This window comes from Chiloscyllium plagiosum, unplaced genomic scaffold (genome assembly GCF_037043375.1).
Source record: "Chiloscyllium plagiosum isolate Xiang-an unplaced genomic scaffold, Cpla_swu_hap1 HiC_scaffold_33, whole genome shotgun sequence".
Lineage (NCBI taxonomy): Eukaryota > Metazoa > Chordata > Chondrichthyes > Orectolobiformes > Hemiscylliidae > Chiloscyllium > Chiloscyllium plagiosum.
This window is the reverse complement of record NW_028270171.1, coordinates 9,988,549-10,002,654: the sequence shown is the minus strand read 5'-3', so window position 1 is coordinate 10,002,654 and position 14,106 is coordinate 9,988,549. Positions and strand designations below refer to the sequence as shown.

Genomic DNA, 14,106 nt, shown 5'->3' with positions numbered 1-14,106 from the left:
GGAGCCCTGACTGATTGATATGGACAGTAGTGTCAGAGGTTCTGTTCACTCCAAGGGAGCTGGATCAGTGTGAAGGACACTCTGTAATAAAGGCTGATTTGGTGATGGGATACCAGTCTCTGTGGAGCTATTTCACTGGTGACCTCAGCCAGTTCAGGAACTGAACCCACACTGTTAAAATCACGCTGCATCACAGATCAACTGTCCAGCTAACCAGCTCTCCTTTACCCTGGTGTAATTCTGGTGGATCTCAATGCAACCCCTCCACAACTAATAGATCCTTGTGATGATGAGATGCTTGGAACTAAGCCAGTATTCCAATGGGCCCAGCAGTGTTCACTCTAATCTATCTCCCATCACCTCTTTGTTATTCAGTCCCCTTGACGTAAAGGCCAACTTTCCATTAGCTATTTTAATCATTTTTCTACCTGAACACCAGTTGAAATTGATTTCTCTACAAGGACCTCCTATTGTTATTGCCTCCTCCACAATTCTTGGTCTCTCGCTATTTCTAATATCCCTCTGATCTTGCTTTCTTTTGTGTGAATTGGATGCTCCCGCCCTTCCTCACATTAAAATCTGTTTGCCACTGTTTTTCCTCCATTCACCTAATCGATCAATGTCCCTTTGCAGCTTTCTGCTTCCCCACATACTTTATGTGCTCTGCCACCTCACTGGTTGTAGTCAGCAAATTTGGATATACGGCTTTCTATTCCTTTATCAATGTCCGTTGAAAATAATGTAAAATGCTGAGGTCCCAGGGCAAATTACTCTGGTGTTCTACCAGCAAAGGGCTGCCCTCTATTTTGAAGCCAGAACGACTACTCCTGCCCTCTCCTTCCGACTTCTGAACCATTTCTCTGCCCATGCAATCTTGAAGTTGTATATTCTCATGGGATTGGATCTAACTGTGAGGTTCCCTGCTGGTATTCCTACCTTTCCGAATCATTTGTCCCTCTGTACATTTACGCAGTGAGTGATCCTTGCCCTGCTGAACGAGTAAAAGATGAAGTTGCCGTAGTCCCACAGAATGATGGGAGTTTAACCTGAGAGTCAGCATGCCTCAGGGCAGGGGTGAGATTAAGAAGGCAGGATCTTCATGGTGATCTCAACTAGTACAGGAACTAAACCCACACCATGCTGGCACAATGCATTGCAAACCAACCATCCGGCTAACCGACCCCCACTGAATCAGTTGTAACTTTCTACAATTACACAGTAAGTTACAACAGGGCGGCTACAGGGAGGGAGAATGTAAAAATTACATGATCTCTGGTAGGGGGCGAGATTTCTTTCCATGAGCTCGACTCATTTTCCAATAAAGAAACTTATCAAAGTTCTAAATATGGGATAGAATTGAATCCAGCCCTAATTCTGCACATCTGATGCCTCTTTCTCAAGCTGCCTTCTGTTATTACCAAATCCTTCCTGATCCATGGACTTCAGAGTCATTATGTTTATCAGCAGGGTAAGGATTACCCACTGTGTAATTGTACAGAGGAGTAGAGAATTCAGCAGGTTAACTCTCACTGACTGTGAAACTGTATAGAAATGCTGAGAATCCAGCTGAATATAGATTCTTCACTGTGCAATCGCTCACAGCTACTATTCATTCAATAGGCTAAGTATTAATCAATATGTAACTGTATGGAGTTATTACTAATTCAGCAGGGTAAGGGTCACTCTCTGTGTAACAGGCTGGAGGTATGGAGAATTCAGCAGGGTAAGGGTCACTCACTGTGTAACAGGCTGGAGGTGTCCAGAATTCAGCAGGGAAAGGGTCATTCATTGTGTGACTATCTGGAGGTGTGCAGAATTCAGCAGGATAAGGGTCACTCACTGTGTAACAGGCTGAAGGTGCGCAAAATTCAGCAGGGTAAGGGTCACTCACTGGGTGACTATCTGGAGATTTGGAGAATTCAGCAGGGTAAGGGTCACTCATTGTGTGACAATCTGGAGGTGTGCAGAATTCAGCAGGGTAAGGTCACTCGCTGTGTGACTATCTGGAGGTGTGGAGAATTCAGCAGGGTAAGGGTCACTTGCTGTGTGACTATCTGGAGGTGTGGAGAATTCAGCAGGGTAAGGGTCACTTGCTGTGTGACTATCTGGAGGTGTGGAGAATTCAGCAGGGTAAGGGTCACTTGCTGTGTGACTATCTGGAGGTGTGGAGAATTCAGCAGGATAGCGGCTGTTGTAATGTTTAATTCTTGCAGATGTGTGAAAACAGAAGACATTTTCTGAATCAGGCCAGCTGTGGGTGAAGGGTGAAGGATGGGAAGGGGGTGTTGTATTAGTTCAGGAACATATTGGAAGAGTGGAAATTGGATTAGTTCCTTCATGAAGAGTGAGGACCACAAGGAGATTAGTGAACGACTGTCGTATGAGCTTGGAGAAAGAAAATGTTCGCCATTCTCTGACCAAAGACATTTTGGCTGAATTCACCGATTAGTGACTATCATATACTTGCAGCCCTTCATTTCAGTCTCTCCTACCAGTAGAAAGATCACCTTCACAATCACCTGATCAAACTGCCATCAGTTTGGAGACCGCTGTCCAGGCAGCTCTCAGCTCTATCTTTTCTGAAGAAACAGATCCCTGGAATTGTTTTAGTTCTTTCCATTGCTGAAATGGTCAGGTTGCTGGGTCCCCAACACTTCTAATCAGCCATTCATTCTCCCCCTCCTGAAGCTGCTGAAATGCAGTTCTCACAGACATCCCCCTCCCCCTGGTACTGCTCCCCAAATGGTCACCCTCAGCCCGAACATGTTGCTGGATGATTGAGACCCAGGGGTAATTAGGGATGGGCCCAGCCAGAGACATTCACATCCCATGAATGAATAACAAAAAAGAGGGAAGGGAAGGCATTTCAACAGAGTCTAATCCAACTGTCACCCCAACTTCCACGTACATGTCTCTGTCTTCAAGGAAGGTGGAGAATGTTTCCAGGGACGGGGAACTTCTGTGGTGAAGATGGATTGGAGAAGTTGGGCCTGTTGTCTCTGGAGAAGAGAACATTGAGCAGAGTTCTGTTGGAGGTTCTTAAAATCAGGAGGGGCTTGGACAGAATAAATAGGGCAAAATTATTCCCACTCATGAAATGATCAAGAATAAGAGAACACGATGAAAAGCAATTAATAAAAGAAGAACAGCGACTCGAGGGAAAATGCTTTCAGACACTGAGTGGTGAAGGTCTGGAATGCACTGCCTGAGAGTGTGGTGAAGGCAGGATCAACTGGGGAACATTTAAAAGGGCATTCGGCTCGTCTGAAAATTAAAAATGTGCAAAGTTGTGGGGAGAAGAGAGGTAAATGATACTGAGTGGGTGGCTCAGTTGGATGCTGATAATGGATAAGTATTGCTTGAGATATCAGAGAGACCTTCGGATTTTCTTCAGTAGTAGTTTTGTACGTTTCACAGAGGACACTTGAGCCTCAACTCAATGTCTCCTCCAAAATACAGAATCTCAGACAGTGTGGCATTCTCTCAGCATCGACACTGGGAGAATCAGCCTAGAATATGTGCTTGAATATCTAGAGTGGGACTTGAACTCACAGCCTTCTGACACAGAGGAGGCATGAGAGGCACTGAGAGACAGTTGATGCATGGCTTTGCAGAGTGTTGGGTGGTGCTCTGACGATCTTGCAGTACAATAGTTGAGTGATTGGGAGAAATCCTGCAGGAGTTTATCTCTGCCTTTTTTGGGGGGATTCTTAAAGGGGAGTGTCCATTATTAAATTTGGAAACCAGTGAAGCACTTTATATATAGAACAAAAGGGTGCTATTTAATTGACAATTGGCTGACACATTGCCATGAAGTAAGCAATGGGAAACTATTAGTTCTGAAAATTCCCAGATAATTCAAAAGAAGGGCAAGTCTGGAACATATTCATTTTGTTTGCAGAAGACGGGTCTCTGTATATTGCATATTGCTTCTAGTGAGCATTATTGAGCTACATTACGAGCTCAACAAATTATCTTAAATTTGTTATTCGTGCAGCAGTTAGCACATTCTGGATTGTGCAGCAAGTCCTACCCAATCTCAAATCATATCTATTCTCCTTAATAATGTAAGACTAATTATAGAGTCATAGAGATGTACAGCATGGAAACAGACCCTTCGGTCCAACTTGTCCATGCCGACCAGATATCCCAACCCAATCTAGTCCCACCTGCCAGCACCTGGCCCATATCCCTCCAAACCCTTCCTATTAATAAAAGCATCCAATTGACAACTTTAACAATTTTTTTGTTCAGTTACAGGATGTGGGCATCACTGGCTGGGCCAGCATTTATTATCTGTACGTACTAGTTAAGACTTAACTACATTGCTGTGCGTCTGGAATCACATGGAGACCAAACCAGGTAAGGATGGCAGATTCCATCCCTGAAGGACACAATTGAACCAGATAGGATCTCCCCAGCAATAGGCAATGGTTTCATGGTCACCATTCGACTCTTAATTCTTGATTTTTACTCTAAGGAGTTTGAATTCCATCATCTGCCATGGGAGGATTTGAACCCAGGTCCCCAGAACATTACTTGGGTCTCTCGATTAATCACCTAGCGACAATACCACTAGTCTGTTCCATTCCCATTCTGCTCCTATTCCAATAGTTGGAGCTTGAAATGTTTGGTTCCTGCTAGCCTTAGATTAGACGTTTTTGAGGATCAGCCATAATCTCATTGAATGTCAAACAGGATAGAGAATAATCTCCTCCTGCACCCATTTTCTAGCCAACCTGTTGAGAGATTATATTATACACTGGAGCAGGTGGGATTGAACATGTGTCCCCTGGCCCAGCGGTAGCAACACTGCCACTGCTCCACAAGAACCACATCTATACATTCTTAATAAACAAGTTGGAATGGTGGGGTAGGTGATCTTGGGGGTAGGGGTTGGGGGTTAGTGATCTGCCTGATCGAATGCAAGCAGCAAAGAGCAAGGGGTTCTCACAACCCACTTGCATCATTAGGCTGATGCTCTTTCGTGACCTTTTGCATTTCAAGGAATTAAGTTGGCCTTTGGCAAGAAATCAAATTGGAGCAATAAGGGAAGGGGTGGATATTTGCTCCATGACTGGAGAAAGTCCATTGAAAAGCTCAGTGAAACCTTTCGGAATCTTGTTTACACATGCTTTCTGTCAACTGGGCTTGAATATCAGGACCAAAACTGCTAACTCTCACAAACAGCATGTGTTGAAGGGATAAGAGACACTGTGAGTGAGTCTATAGGGTGGGGAATGATAGGAAATGTGGAGAAGATTGGAAATCCACTGATTGCTGCCTCAGGACTTGCCAGCAATCTTAACTGGCCTTGAGAGATTGAGTAGTCAAGAAAGTGGATAGTAGAAAGTCATATTAGATTGACCCTACGCCGCATCACTTTCCACCGACAAAGGGAGACTGAAATTGGTCGCCAGTACAACATTACAGTCTTATCCAATCAGTTCAGCTCCCTGATGATCAAGTTTGAATATAAATGAGCCCCAATGTCACAAACCCCCAGCTCTCCCCATCACTACCCTGAGACCTGACTTTAGGTGGGATCTCACTTAACAAGGTTGCCACCAAAGGATTGAGGGTTCTTACCACCTCCTGGCTTCCAAATGCTTTCAAAAACACATGACCGGCTGGAAAAAAAATATTCTCCTGGAATTCGTGCATTGAAATCACATGTCCAGCAGCATAGTTATCCGTCCATCCGATTGGCAGGAATGTACAGAGAATGGATAATATTTTGACTTTGTGAAGTAGCCCCAAGTTGGGGTGGGGATTGGTGGAGGGATTTGAGTTGAGGGATGGATACAGTGGGGGGCCAGTGATTTCCTGCTCACACATGTCATACCCAAGCCACAAACATCCATGGTGAAACATGCATTCGAAACAGGGTTATTTTTGCCCTGAAAATTGAATTTTGCGGTTGCATCGTTTTCGAGCGTTCACCTTGGTTTTGGAATGGATTCTGAGTCGAGCTCCCAGACACCTTCATCCCAAATACACAGACACACGTGGCAACTGAATATGGTTGTTAAATGATCCATGGGTTAATCGATGAGTCTGCCCATTTATTGCCCAATTTCCTCTTGCTTGCTGTCCTCAGACCGGGACGCAGACATTGTAGGGTTTGATCCCCCACCTTTCTTTCTCTCTTTCCCGATGAAGAAAGGATTTCATAAACCGAAGAAAAGTTGAAAAAAAAATGCACTGCTGGCTTCTTGTGTTCCCTGCAGAAGATGAAAAAAAAACAGAGGGGACGAAATTGAAGGTAAATAGGTTAGCACTGTCTCTATTTATCACAGAACTTTATTGCTGTCTGCTTCGATCACAGAGACACAGCTATTGCTATGTGTCACTTCCTCTTGCTTGACTGTCAAGTTTGCCTCACTCTCACTAATCTTACCTTTTTTGTCACTTTGCTTCAGACTGTCAGTCATTGCGTCAAACACTCTTTTCATTCCTCTCTCCTAATCTCTCTCGTTCTATCAGCGATCGAAACACAGGCTTTAAAGAAGGCTATTCAGCCCATCGCACCCATGTTGGCTGAAGCATTGTCACGCAAACTGATTCCACTCTCTATAGTCCTCTAAGTTACGGCAGAGCCAATACGATGATAGGTTTTGTCTCTACCAACTTTTCATGCAGCGAGTTCCAGACTCCTCAGTGATGAAATCACCTCTACCTTTTCCACCATTTACTTTAAAACTACTGGCTATTGACCTTTCGATTTTGGGAAATAATTTTTCTGATCTGCCTAAGTTCTACATAATCTCTCCTCTGTTGCGAAGAAAATAAACTCAGCTCTGTCCCACAGTTAAAATTCCCCAACCGTGCCAAATCTCTGTTATACCCACATGAGTGGAATCGCATCCTATTTGTAGTGAGGTGACCAGAACTGGGTGGATGGGCGAGGTGGTCCCACAAGATGCCTGTGTGTGGATTCATTTAACGTGGAGTTACAGCTAACACACAGAGACACTCCTGCTCTTACCATAGGCCTATCAGAAACACCTGATGATTGATTATCAATTGTTTGGGCAGGTTATGACACACAACCTATGACTATCAAGTTCTGGGAACTGAACCTGGAACCTGGAGGTAAGGACAGAAACCCACTGTGCTGCAAGACCTCCAATTCCAGAGATGTCTGCAGGCCCCGAGCTGTCTGAACAAGTACACATTCTTCCTTTCACTGAATCACTTGACTGATTACCCCAACCCCTCTGTTAGTGTGAATGAGACTGTAAGGGTTAAATAAGAAAAACATAAAGAGCAGACTTCAATTAATGAGCCTTTTACTAGCTGAACTTTAAGAGGTAATTTGGATAAATGTGAGGTGCTGCATTTTGGTAAGGCAGATCAGGACAGGACTTATACACTTATTGGTAAGGTTCTGAACAAAGAGACCTTGGAGTACAGGTTCACAGTTCCTTGAAAGTGGAGTCACAGGTAGATGGGATCGTGAAGAAGGTGTTTGGTATGTTTGCCTTTATTGGTCAGAGTACTGGGTACAGGAATTGGAAGGTCACGTTGCGGCTGTATAGGCTATTGGTGAGGCCACTTTTGTAATACTGCGTTCAATTCTTGTTTCCCTGCTCTAGGAAGGATATTGTGAAACTTGAAAGTGCTCAGAAAAGATTTACAAGGATGTGGCCAAGGTTGGAGGATCTGGGCTATAGGGAGAGGCTAAATAGGCTGGGGCTGTTTTTCTTCCTGGAGCTTCGGATGGTGAGGGGTGACCTTATAGAGGTTTATAAAATCATGAGGGGCATGGATAGGGTAAATACACAAGGTCTTTTTTCTTGGGGTGGGATAATCCAAAACTAGAGGGCATAGGTTTAAGGTGAGAAGGGCAAGATTTAAAAGGGACCTAAGGGGCAACTTCTTCACGCAGAGGGTGGTATGTGTCTGGAATGAGCTGCCAGAGGAAGTGGTGGAGGCTGGTACAATTACAGCATTTAAAAAACATTTGGATGATATATGTATATGAAGCGTTTAGAGGAATATGGGCCAAATGCTGGTAAATGGGACTAGATTTATTTAGGTTATCTGGTTGGAATAGATGAATTGGACCAAAGGATCTGTTTCTGTGCTGTATATCTCTGTGACTCTTTGACAGTGTCAGCAGGAGCCTATAAACAACAATTAGTGCTAATGAAACATTCTAGTCAGGCTTTGGAGAGAGGTTGAGCGGCAGGAGGTGTCTTCATCAATAGAGAATGTAGAAACAGCAACATCTAGGGTAAGATTAACTGTCCTCTGGCTGGGTGAAGGAGAAATATTGATGACATTCGCCTATGATCCAGAATAGACATCTGTTCCCTTTGTTTTTACAAAGCAAGATTGGAATTTGGATAATGAGTTGCCCATGTGGCAAAAGATTGGTATAAAGATACTGCCTTTTACTACATTCCCCAGAGCTAGCCTCTGAAAACTCGCAATGTCTGAAAAAAATGATCAAAGGCCTGTACGCAAGACTCCTGGTGTAGATTATTACCATAATCTCTCTCATAGGAATTTCCATAGTCTCTCTCACAGGAATTCCCATAGTCTCTCTCACAGGAATTCCCATAATCTCTCTCATAGGAATTCCCATAGTCTCTCTCACAGGAATTCCCATAATCTCTCTCACAGGAATTCCCATAATCTCTCTCACAGGAATTCTAACTGGCTCAAAGGGAAAGGCAGCAGTCGAAAGAAACCTCTCCCTCTGACACCATGTCTACCTATAGCGGTTCAAGAAGGCAGTTCAGCACTACCTTCTCAAGGGCAATTAGGGACACACAATAACGGCTGGCTTAGCCAGTGACGCCCACATCCCACATGCGTCCTGTTCATGGGAATGGCAAGTGCACCCACCTTATGTGATGTATGGTAAGACTCTCAGTCTGAATGAGGACTCTCCACCACAATGCTAACTGGTTTGGTGGCACCTGTACTGGTGGTGTAACTTTTTGTCATGTAATTGTTCATGACTTTTTCCTAAGGTAGAAAGAAAAAGGAAGAACAACAGAGACAGCAAATCAGAATGCGTTTGAAAGCTATAGACAGGCTGAGCACTAGGATTTTATCTTAGATCAAAGAAGACTGCCTTTCTTGCCAAAGACAACTCTCCAAGCCTTCATCCAAGACTTGCAAACTACACAGGCCGGCTCGCAGCTCACCTCAACAAGCTGCTGCCATTGTTCAATGGGTTTGCGTGGGTTGGCCAGCATTTCAGTCCAGTGTTCCCGACCTGCACCATCAGCATCATTCCCTACACAGCACATCCCAATAACCTCGTTGTGACCGATGCTGCAGAGAGAGCAAGAGACAGGATCAGCTTGAGGTGTTTCTGAAGCGAAAGGAATGAGACAGATGACCAGACAAGTTAGAAGCAAGAATCAACCATTCAGTCCCACGTGGCTTTTTGCACCATTTGATCAGCTCATGTCTGATAGTGGCCTTGCTTCCACTTCCCCGCCTACTCCCACTCCTTCATCACTAATCCCTTGTATTTACTTCTCTTAGATGTGGAGGAGCCGGTGTTGGACTGAGGTGGACAAACTTAAAAAATCACACAACACCAGATTGTGGGCGGCACGGTGGCACAGTGGTTAGCACTGCTGCCTCACAGCACCAGAGACCCGGGTTCAATTCCCGCCTCAGGCGACTGACTGTGTGGAGTTTGCACATTCGCCCCGTGTCTGTGTGGGTTTCCTCTGGGTGCTCTGGTTTCCTCCCACAGCCCAAAGATGTGCACGTCAGGTGAATTGGCCATGCTAAATTGCCCGTAGTGTTAGGTAAAGAGGTAAATGTACGGGAATGGGTGGGTTACGCTTCGGTGGGTCGGGTGGACTTGTTGGGCCGAAGGGCCTGTTTCCACACTGTAAGTAATCTAATCTAAAAAAAAATATAGTCTAACAGGTTTATTTGGAAGCACTAGCTTTCGGAGCGCTGCTCCTTCACTGGGTAGCTGTCAACACTGTCCAAATATACCTGTTGGACTATAACCTGGTGTTGTGTGATTTTTTTAACTCGCTTAACTTAAATGGCCCAGCCACCACTGTCTGCAGAAAGCAGTTGCAAAGGCTGATAACCCTCTGAAAGAAATAAACTTTTCTCCACATCTCTGTCTTAAACGGAAAGTCCTTTATTTTTAAACTACATCCCCTTGTCTCTCCCACAAGGAGACAGATCTGCTCTGAATCCTCCTGACAAGTCCCCTTTTCTATGTTTCGGTAGAATATCCTGAATTCCAATGAATACAGGCCATCCGCTCTCAACCCTTCTCCTGTGACAACATTACCTCATTCAAGGAAGCAGTTGTTTAACTCAGGCCCAAAAGCAAATCACTGTGGCTGCTCGAAATTGGAATCTGTTCAGTCTGTAAATGCTTTCTTGAAAAGTGTCTCTGTTCACAGATGTGAGTGTCACTGGATCGGTGAGTGGTTTATTGTGTATCCCTAAATGTTCACCACCCTCCCTCCATTTTACCCATTCTCACTGCCTTTTTATTCATGCCTAGGATGCTGGCAATGGTGTCCAGGCCTGCATGTGCCCCCCATTCCTAATTGCCTCAAAGCCAACCTCATTTCTCCGGGTCCAGAGTCACATAGAGTCATAGAAATGTACGGCACGGAAACAGACCCTTCGGTCCAATCTGTCCATGCTGACCAGATATCCCAACCCATTCTAGTCCCACCTGCCAGCACCCGGTTCATATCCCTCCAAACCTTTCCACATGTTCAATTCTGTTCTCCTCGCCAAAGGAAAGATGTTGTTGAACTTGAAAGGGTCAGAAAATGTTTATAAAGATGTTATCGGAGTTGGATGTTTTGAGCTATTAGGAAAGGCTGAATAGGCTGGAGCTGTTTTCCCTGGAGCATCGGAGCCTGAGGGGTGACCTGATAGAGGTTTATAAAATCATGAGGGGCATGGATAAGGTAAATAGGCAAGGGTCTTTTTCCCAGGGTGAGGGGTCCAAAACTAGAGGGCATAGTTTTAAAGTGAGAGGGGAAAGATATAAAAGGGACAGAAGGGACAATTGTTTGGTGGTGCATGTATGGAATGAGTTGCCAGAGGAAGTGGTGCAGGTTGTATAATTACAACATTTAAAAGGCAACTGGATGGGTACATGGATAGGAAGGGTTTAGAGGGATATGGGCCAAATGTTGGCAAATGGGATGTACAACTCTATGACTCAATGTAGGCCAGATTGAGAAAGGAAGGCAGATTTCCTTTTTTGAAGGGCAATAGTAAACCAGATGGGTTTTATGACAATTGACAATGATTACATAGTGGCCCTCACCTTCAGGCTAGTGTTTTTTTTCCATTCACGTGAACCAACAAATAAACAATACCAAGTTTCCAAACCCCTGCCATTTTAATTCCCCACCTTGCTGCAGGGTGCCAGTGAAAGCCAACACAATCTAGAGGAACAGCAGCTGTCCTTGAGGCTTTAGACTGGAGATACCTGCAATGAAGCTAGTCAGACATGTTACAATATACCTTTGCAGCAGGTGGGACATGAACTTGGGCCTTCTAGCCCAGAGGCATGGAGAGTACCATTACACCACAAGAGTTTAACTTTTAATTGCTGCCTCTGCCTTTGGCATGTTCTCTGTTGCCCCATTTCCTAGATTACCAGCATGACTATGAGCTGGATATTATATGCCCCCCACCAGCTCTGTTTTTCGATGGGGGTGGGGGGGTGGGAGGTCATGTAATGTAGGGAGGGTGGCTAACCCACTACCTCCGAGCTGGATGAGTAGGCTTGAAAATCGGCAGTACGCCCATCACTGTAAATGAATAATTAAGGGACGATTGAGTTTGTTAAGAGCTTTTAATTCTACACCCACACAGGCCAGAAAGGGAGGAATAGACAGTCAGGCGCATGTGAGATTTGCAATTTTTTCCAAATAATAGGAAGGAAGGTGCTCTTGCCCATCAGGAGTGTAGCCTACCCCCACTCCCTATAACAAAGCTGGAACATTCCTCCTTCCTTCTAACATGAGATGTTTCCTGACCACCTGTAAAAAATGTATTCTTCATAAGATCAAAGTCAGATTTTGCTGTCCTTCCCTCATTGACCTGGTATCAAGGGGTTTGCTCGGGCCATTTTAGGAAGCAGGTAAGAGTCAAGCACATTGCTGTTGGTCTGGAGTTATATGTAAGGATGGTGGATTTCCTTCTCTGAAGGGCATTAGTGAATCCAATGATCAATGTGGTCACCATTATTGAAATAAGATTTTAATACCAGAGTTATTAATTGGATTTAATTCCGCGAGTCACTATGGTGGGACTTGAACCCACATCCCAGAGCAGGAGCCTCTGGCATATTCATCAACGGGATCATCATCTCCCCCAAATCTTATGGGAACTAAACACTAGCTGACCCATGTCTGTGTTACATCGCAACAATTGCACTTTCAACCTGTAATTGGCACACAGGTGCATCTTTATGGAATATTCCACTGTGTATTACAGCTTCTAACATTTTTCGACAATTGTGTGTGCGTGCGTGTGTGTGTGCGTGTGCGTGTGTATATGTGTATGTGTGTGTGAGTGTGTGTGTGTATATGTGAGTGTGTGTGTCTGTGTGTGTATATATGTGTGTGTATGTGCGTGTATGTGTGTGTATATGTGTGTGTATATGTGTGTGTGTATGTGAGTGTGTGTCTGTGTATGTATATGTGTATGTGTGTGTGTCTGTGTGTGTGTATGTGTGTGTGTACATGTGAGTGTGTGTCTGTGTGTGTATATGTGTCTGTGTGTGTATGTGTGTATATGTGTATGTGTGTATATGTGTGTGTGTATGTGTGTGTGTGTGTCTGTGTATGTGTATATGTGTGTGTGTCTGTGTGTGTATGTATGTGTGTGTGTGTGTGAACACATGTGCGCAAGCTTCTCTGTCTGTGGTCTGTGTGTTTATGATGGCCTTCTATTGTCCAATGTCTCAGACATCAGGTACGCCCTTGATGTCTGTCGCCCAGAGTGTGTTTTTTCACTGCCTGATATCCAAGTGATCTACAGTGATCCCAAGGATTAAGCACAGCCCTTTGTTGACTCTAAATTCAGTTTGCTGTTTGCAAGCGTGCTTTGATGTAATAAATGCTGACAGAGGAAGGCAGCAGAATCCACATTTCACTCGACTGTGGTTCAGGGTTAAAGCTGTCAGACACCCAGTGGAAATAATGAATGGAATTGAAGCAACAGCAGACTATAGATTTACAGCAGTTATCCCTTCACAGAAAGTTAAAGATGAGACCTGCTCATTTGGTAGAGAAAGTGGCAAAGGATATGTCGTTTACATGGTGTTTTGTTGATAGGTCTCCATGGCGATAGTGCGACCTATCTATCTCACATGGATGAAAGATTCCTCAATTTGTACAAGGGAAGCTGAGAGTTACATCTCCAAGCCCAACTGGAACAAATCAAATTTTTGATCACTCAACCTCTGAAAAGACTGTCAATCAAATTTACCACCTAATAAGATTCACAGGATTTAAATTGATTGGCCAGGTCCTGACCTCAGTTACTTGGTCAAATCCAGTGCCTACATTTTGGGCCAACTGCGACCAAGGGGATTGGTTCCTGTGTGTGATTTTGCATATTGAGGATGTCCTTGGTAGTAATGCTAGGCAATTGTGAGGAAGAAGGTTTTCTTCCCTTTGAATGGGGTCCCAGCTTGCATTTATATCACATTTCCACAAGCATTCCCAAATATGTTAGAATTCATGATGTGTTTTAGATAGGGTGGTCATATTAGGTAAAGTAGAAAAATTGCAGCCAATTCTCCCATAGCCAGTAATGAGGTAAATAACTGTTGATGCCATAAGATATGGGAACAAAGTAGGCCATTCAGTCCATTAAGTCTGTTCCCCACTCAATGAGATCCTGGTTGATCTGATAATTCTTAACTATATTTCCATTTATTTAATACTGATTTAATACAGTGCATTAGTCGGGGGGGGGGGGGGGGGTAAATGTAGAGGAATAGGTCTGTGTGGGTTCCTCTTCAGAGGGTTGGGGTGGACTTGTTGGGCCTGATTCCACACTGTAGGGATCCTATGATTCTATAATACTTTGCTGCCCCTTCCCGTGACCCTTGATTAAAGGTCCATCTAT

General features: G+C 44.3%; 1 protein-coding gene across 2 annotated transcripts in view; it reads right to left on the bottom strand.

The window, feature by feature from the left end:
- Positions 1-539: 539 nt before the first annotated feature.
- Positions 540-14,106, bottom strand: part of syt3 (synaptotagmin III) — a 107,266-nt gene continuing 93,699 nt past the window's right edge. For both annotated transcript variants that reach the window (XM_043679639.2, XM_087978267.1), the window contains exons 7-9: positions 9,162-9,291; positions 8,857-8,979; positions 540-6,224 (exon numbers count right to left, since the gene is read on the bottom strand). In XM_043679639.2, coding sequence (XP_043535574.1) covers positions 8,881-8,979; positions 9,162-9,291 — 229 coding nt within the window. In that variant the 3' untranslated portion in view covers positions 540-6,224; positions 8,857-8,880. The remainder of the gene's footprint in view (positions 6,225-8,856; positions 8,980-9,161; positions 9,292-14,106) is intronic.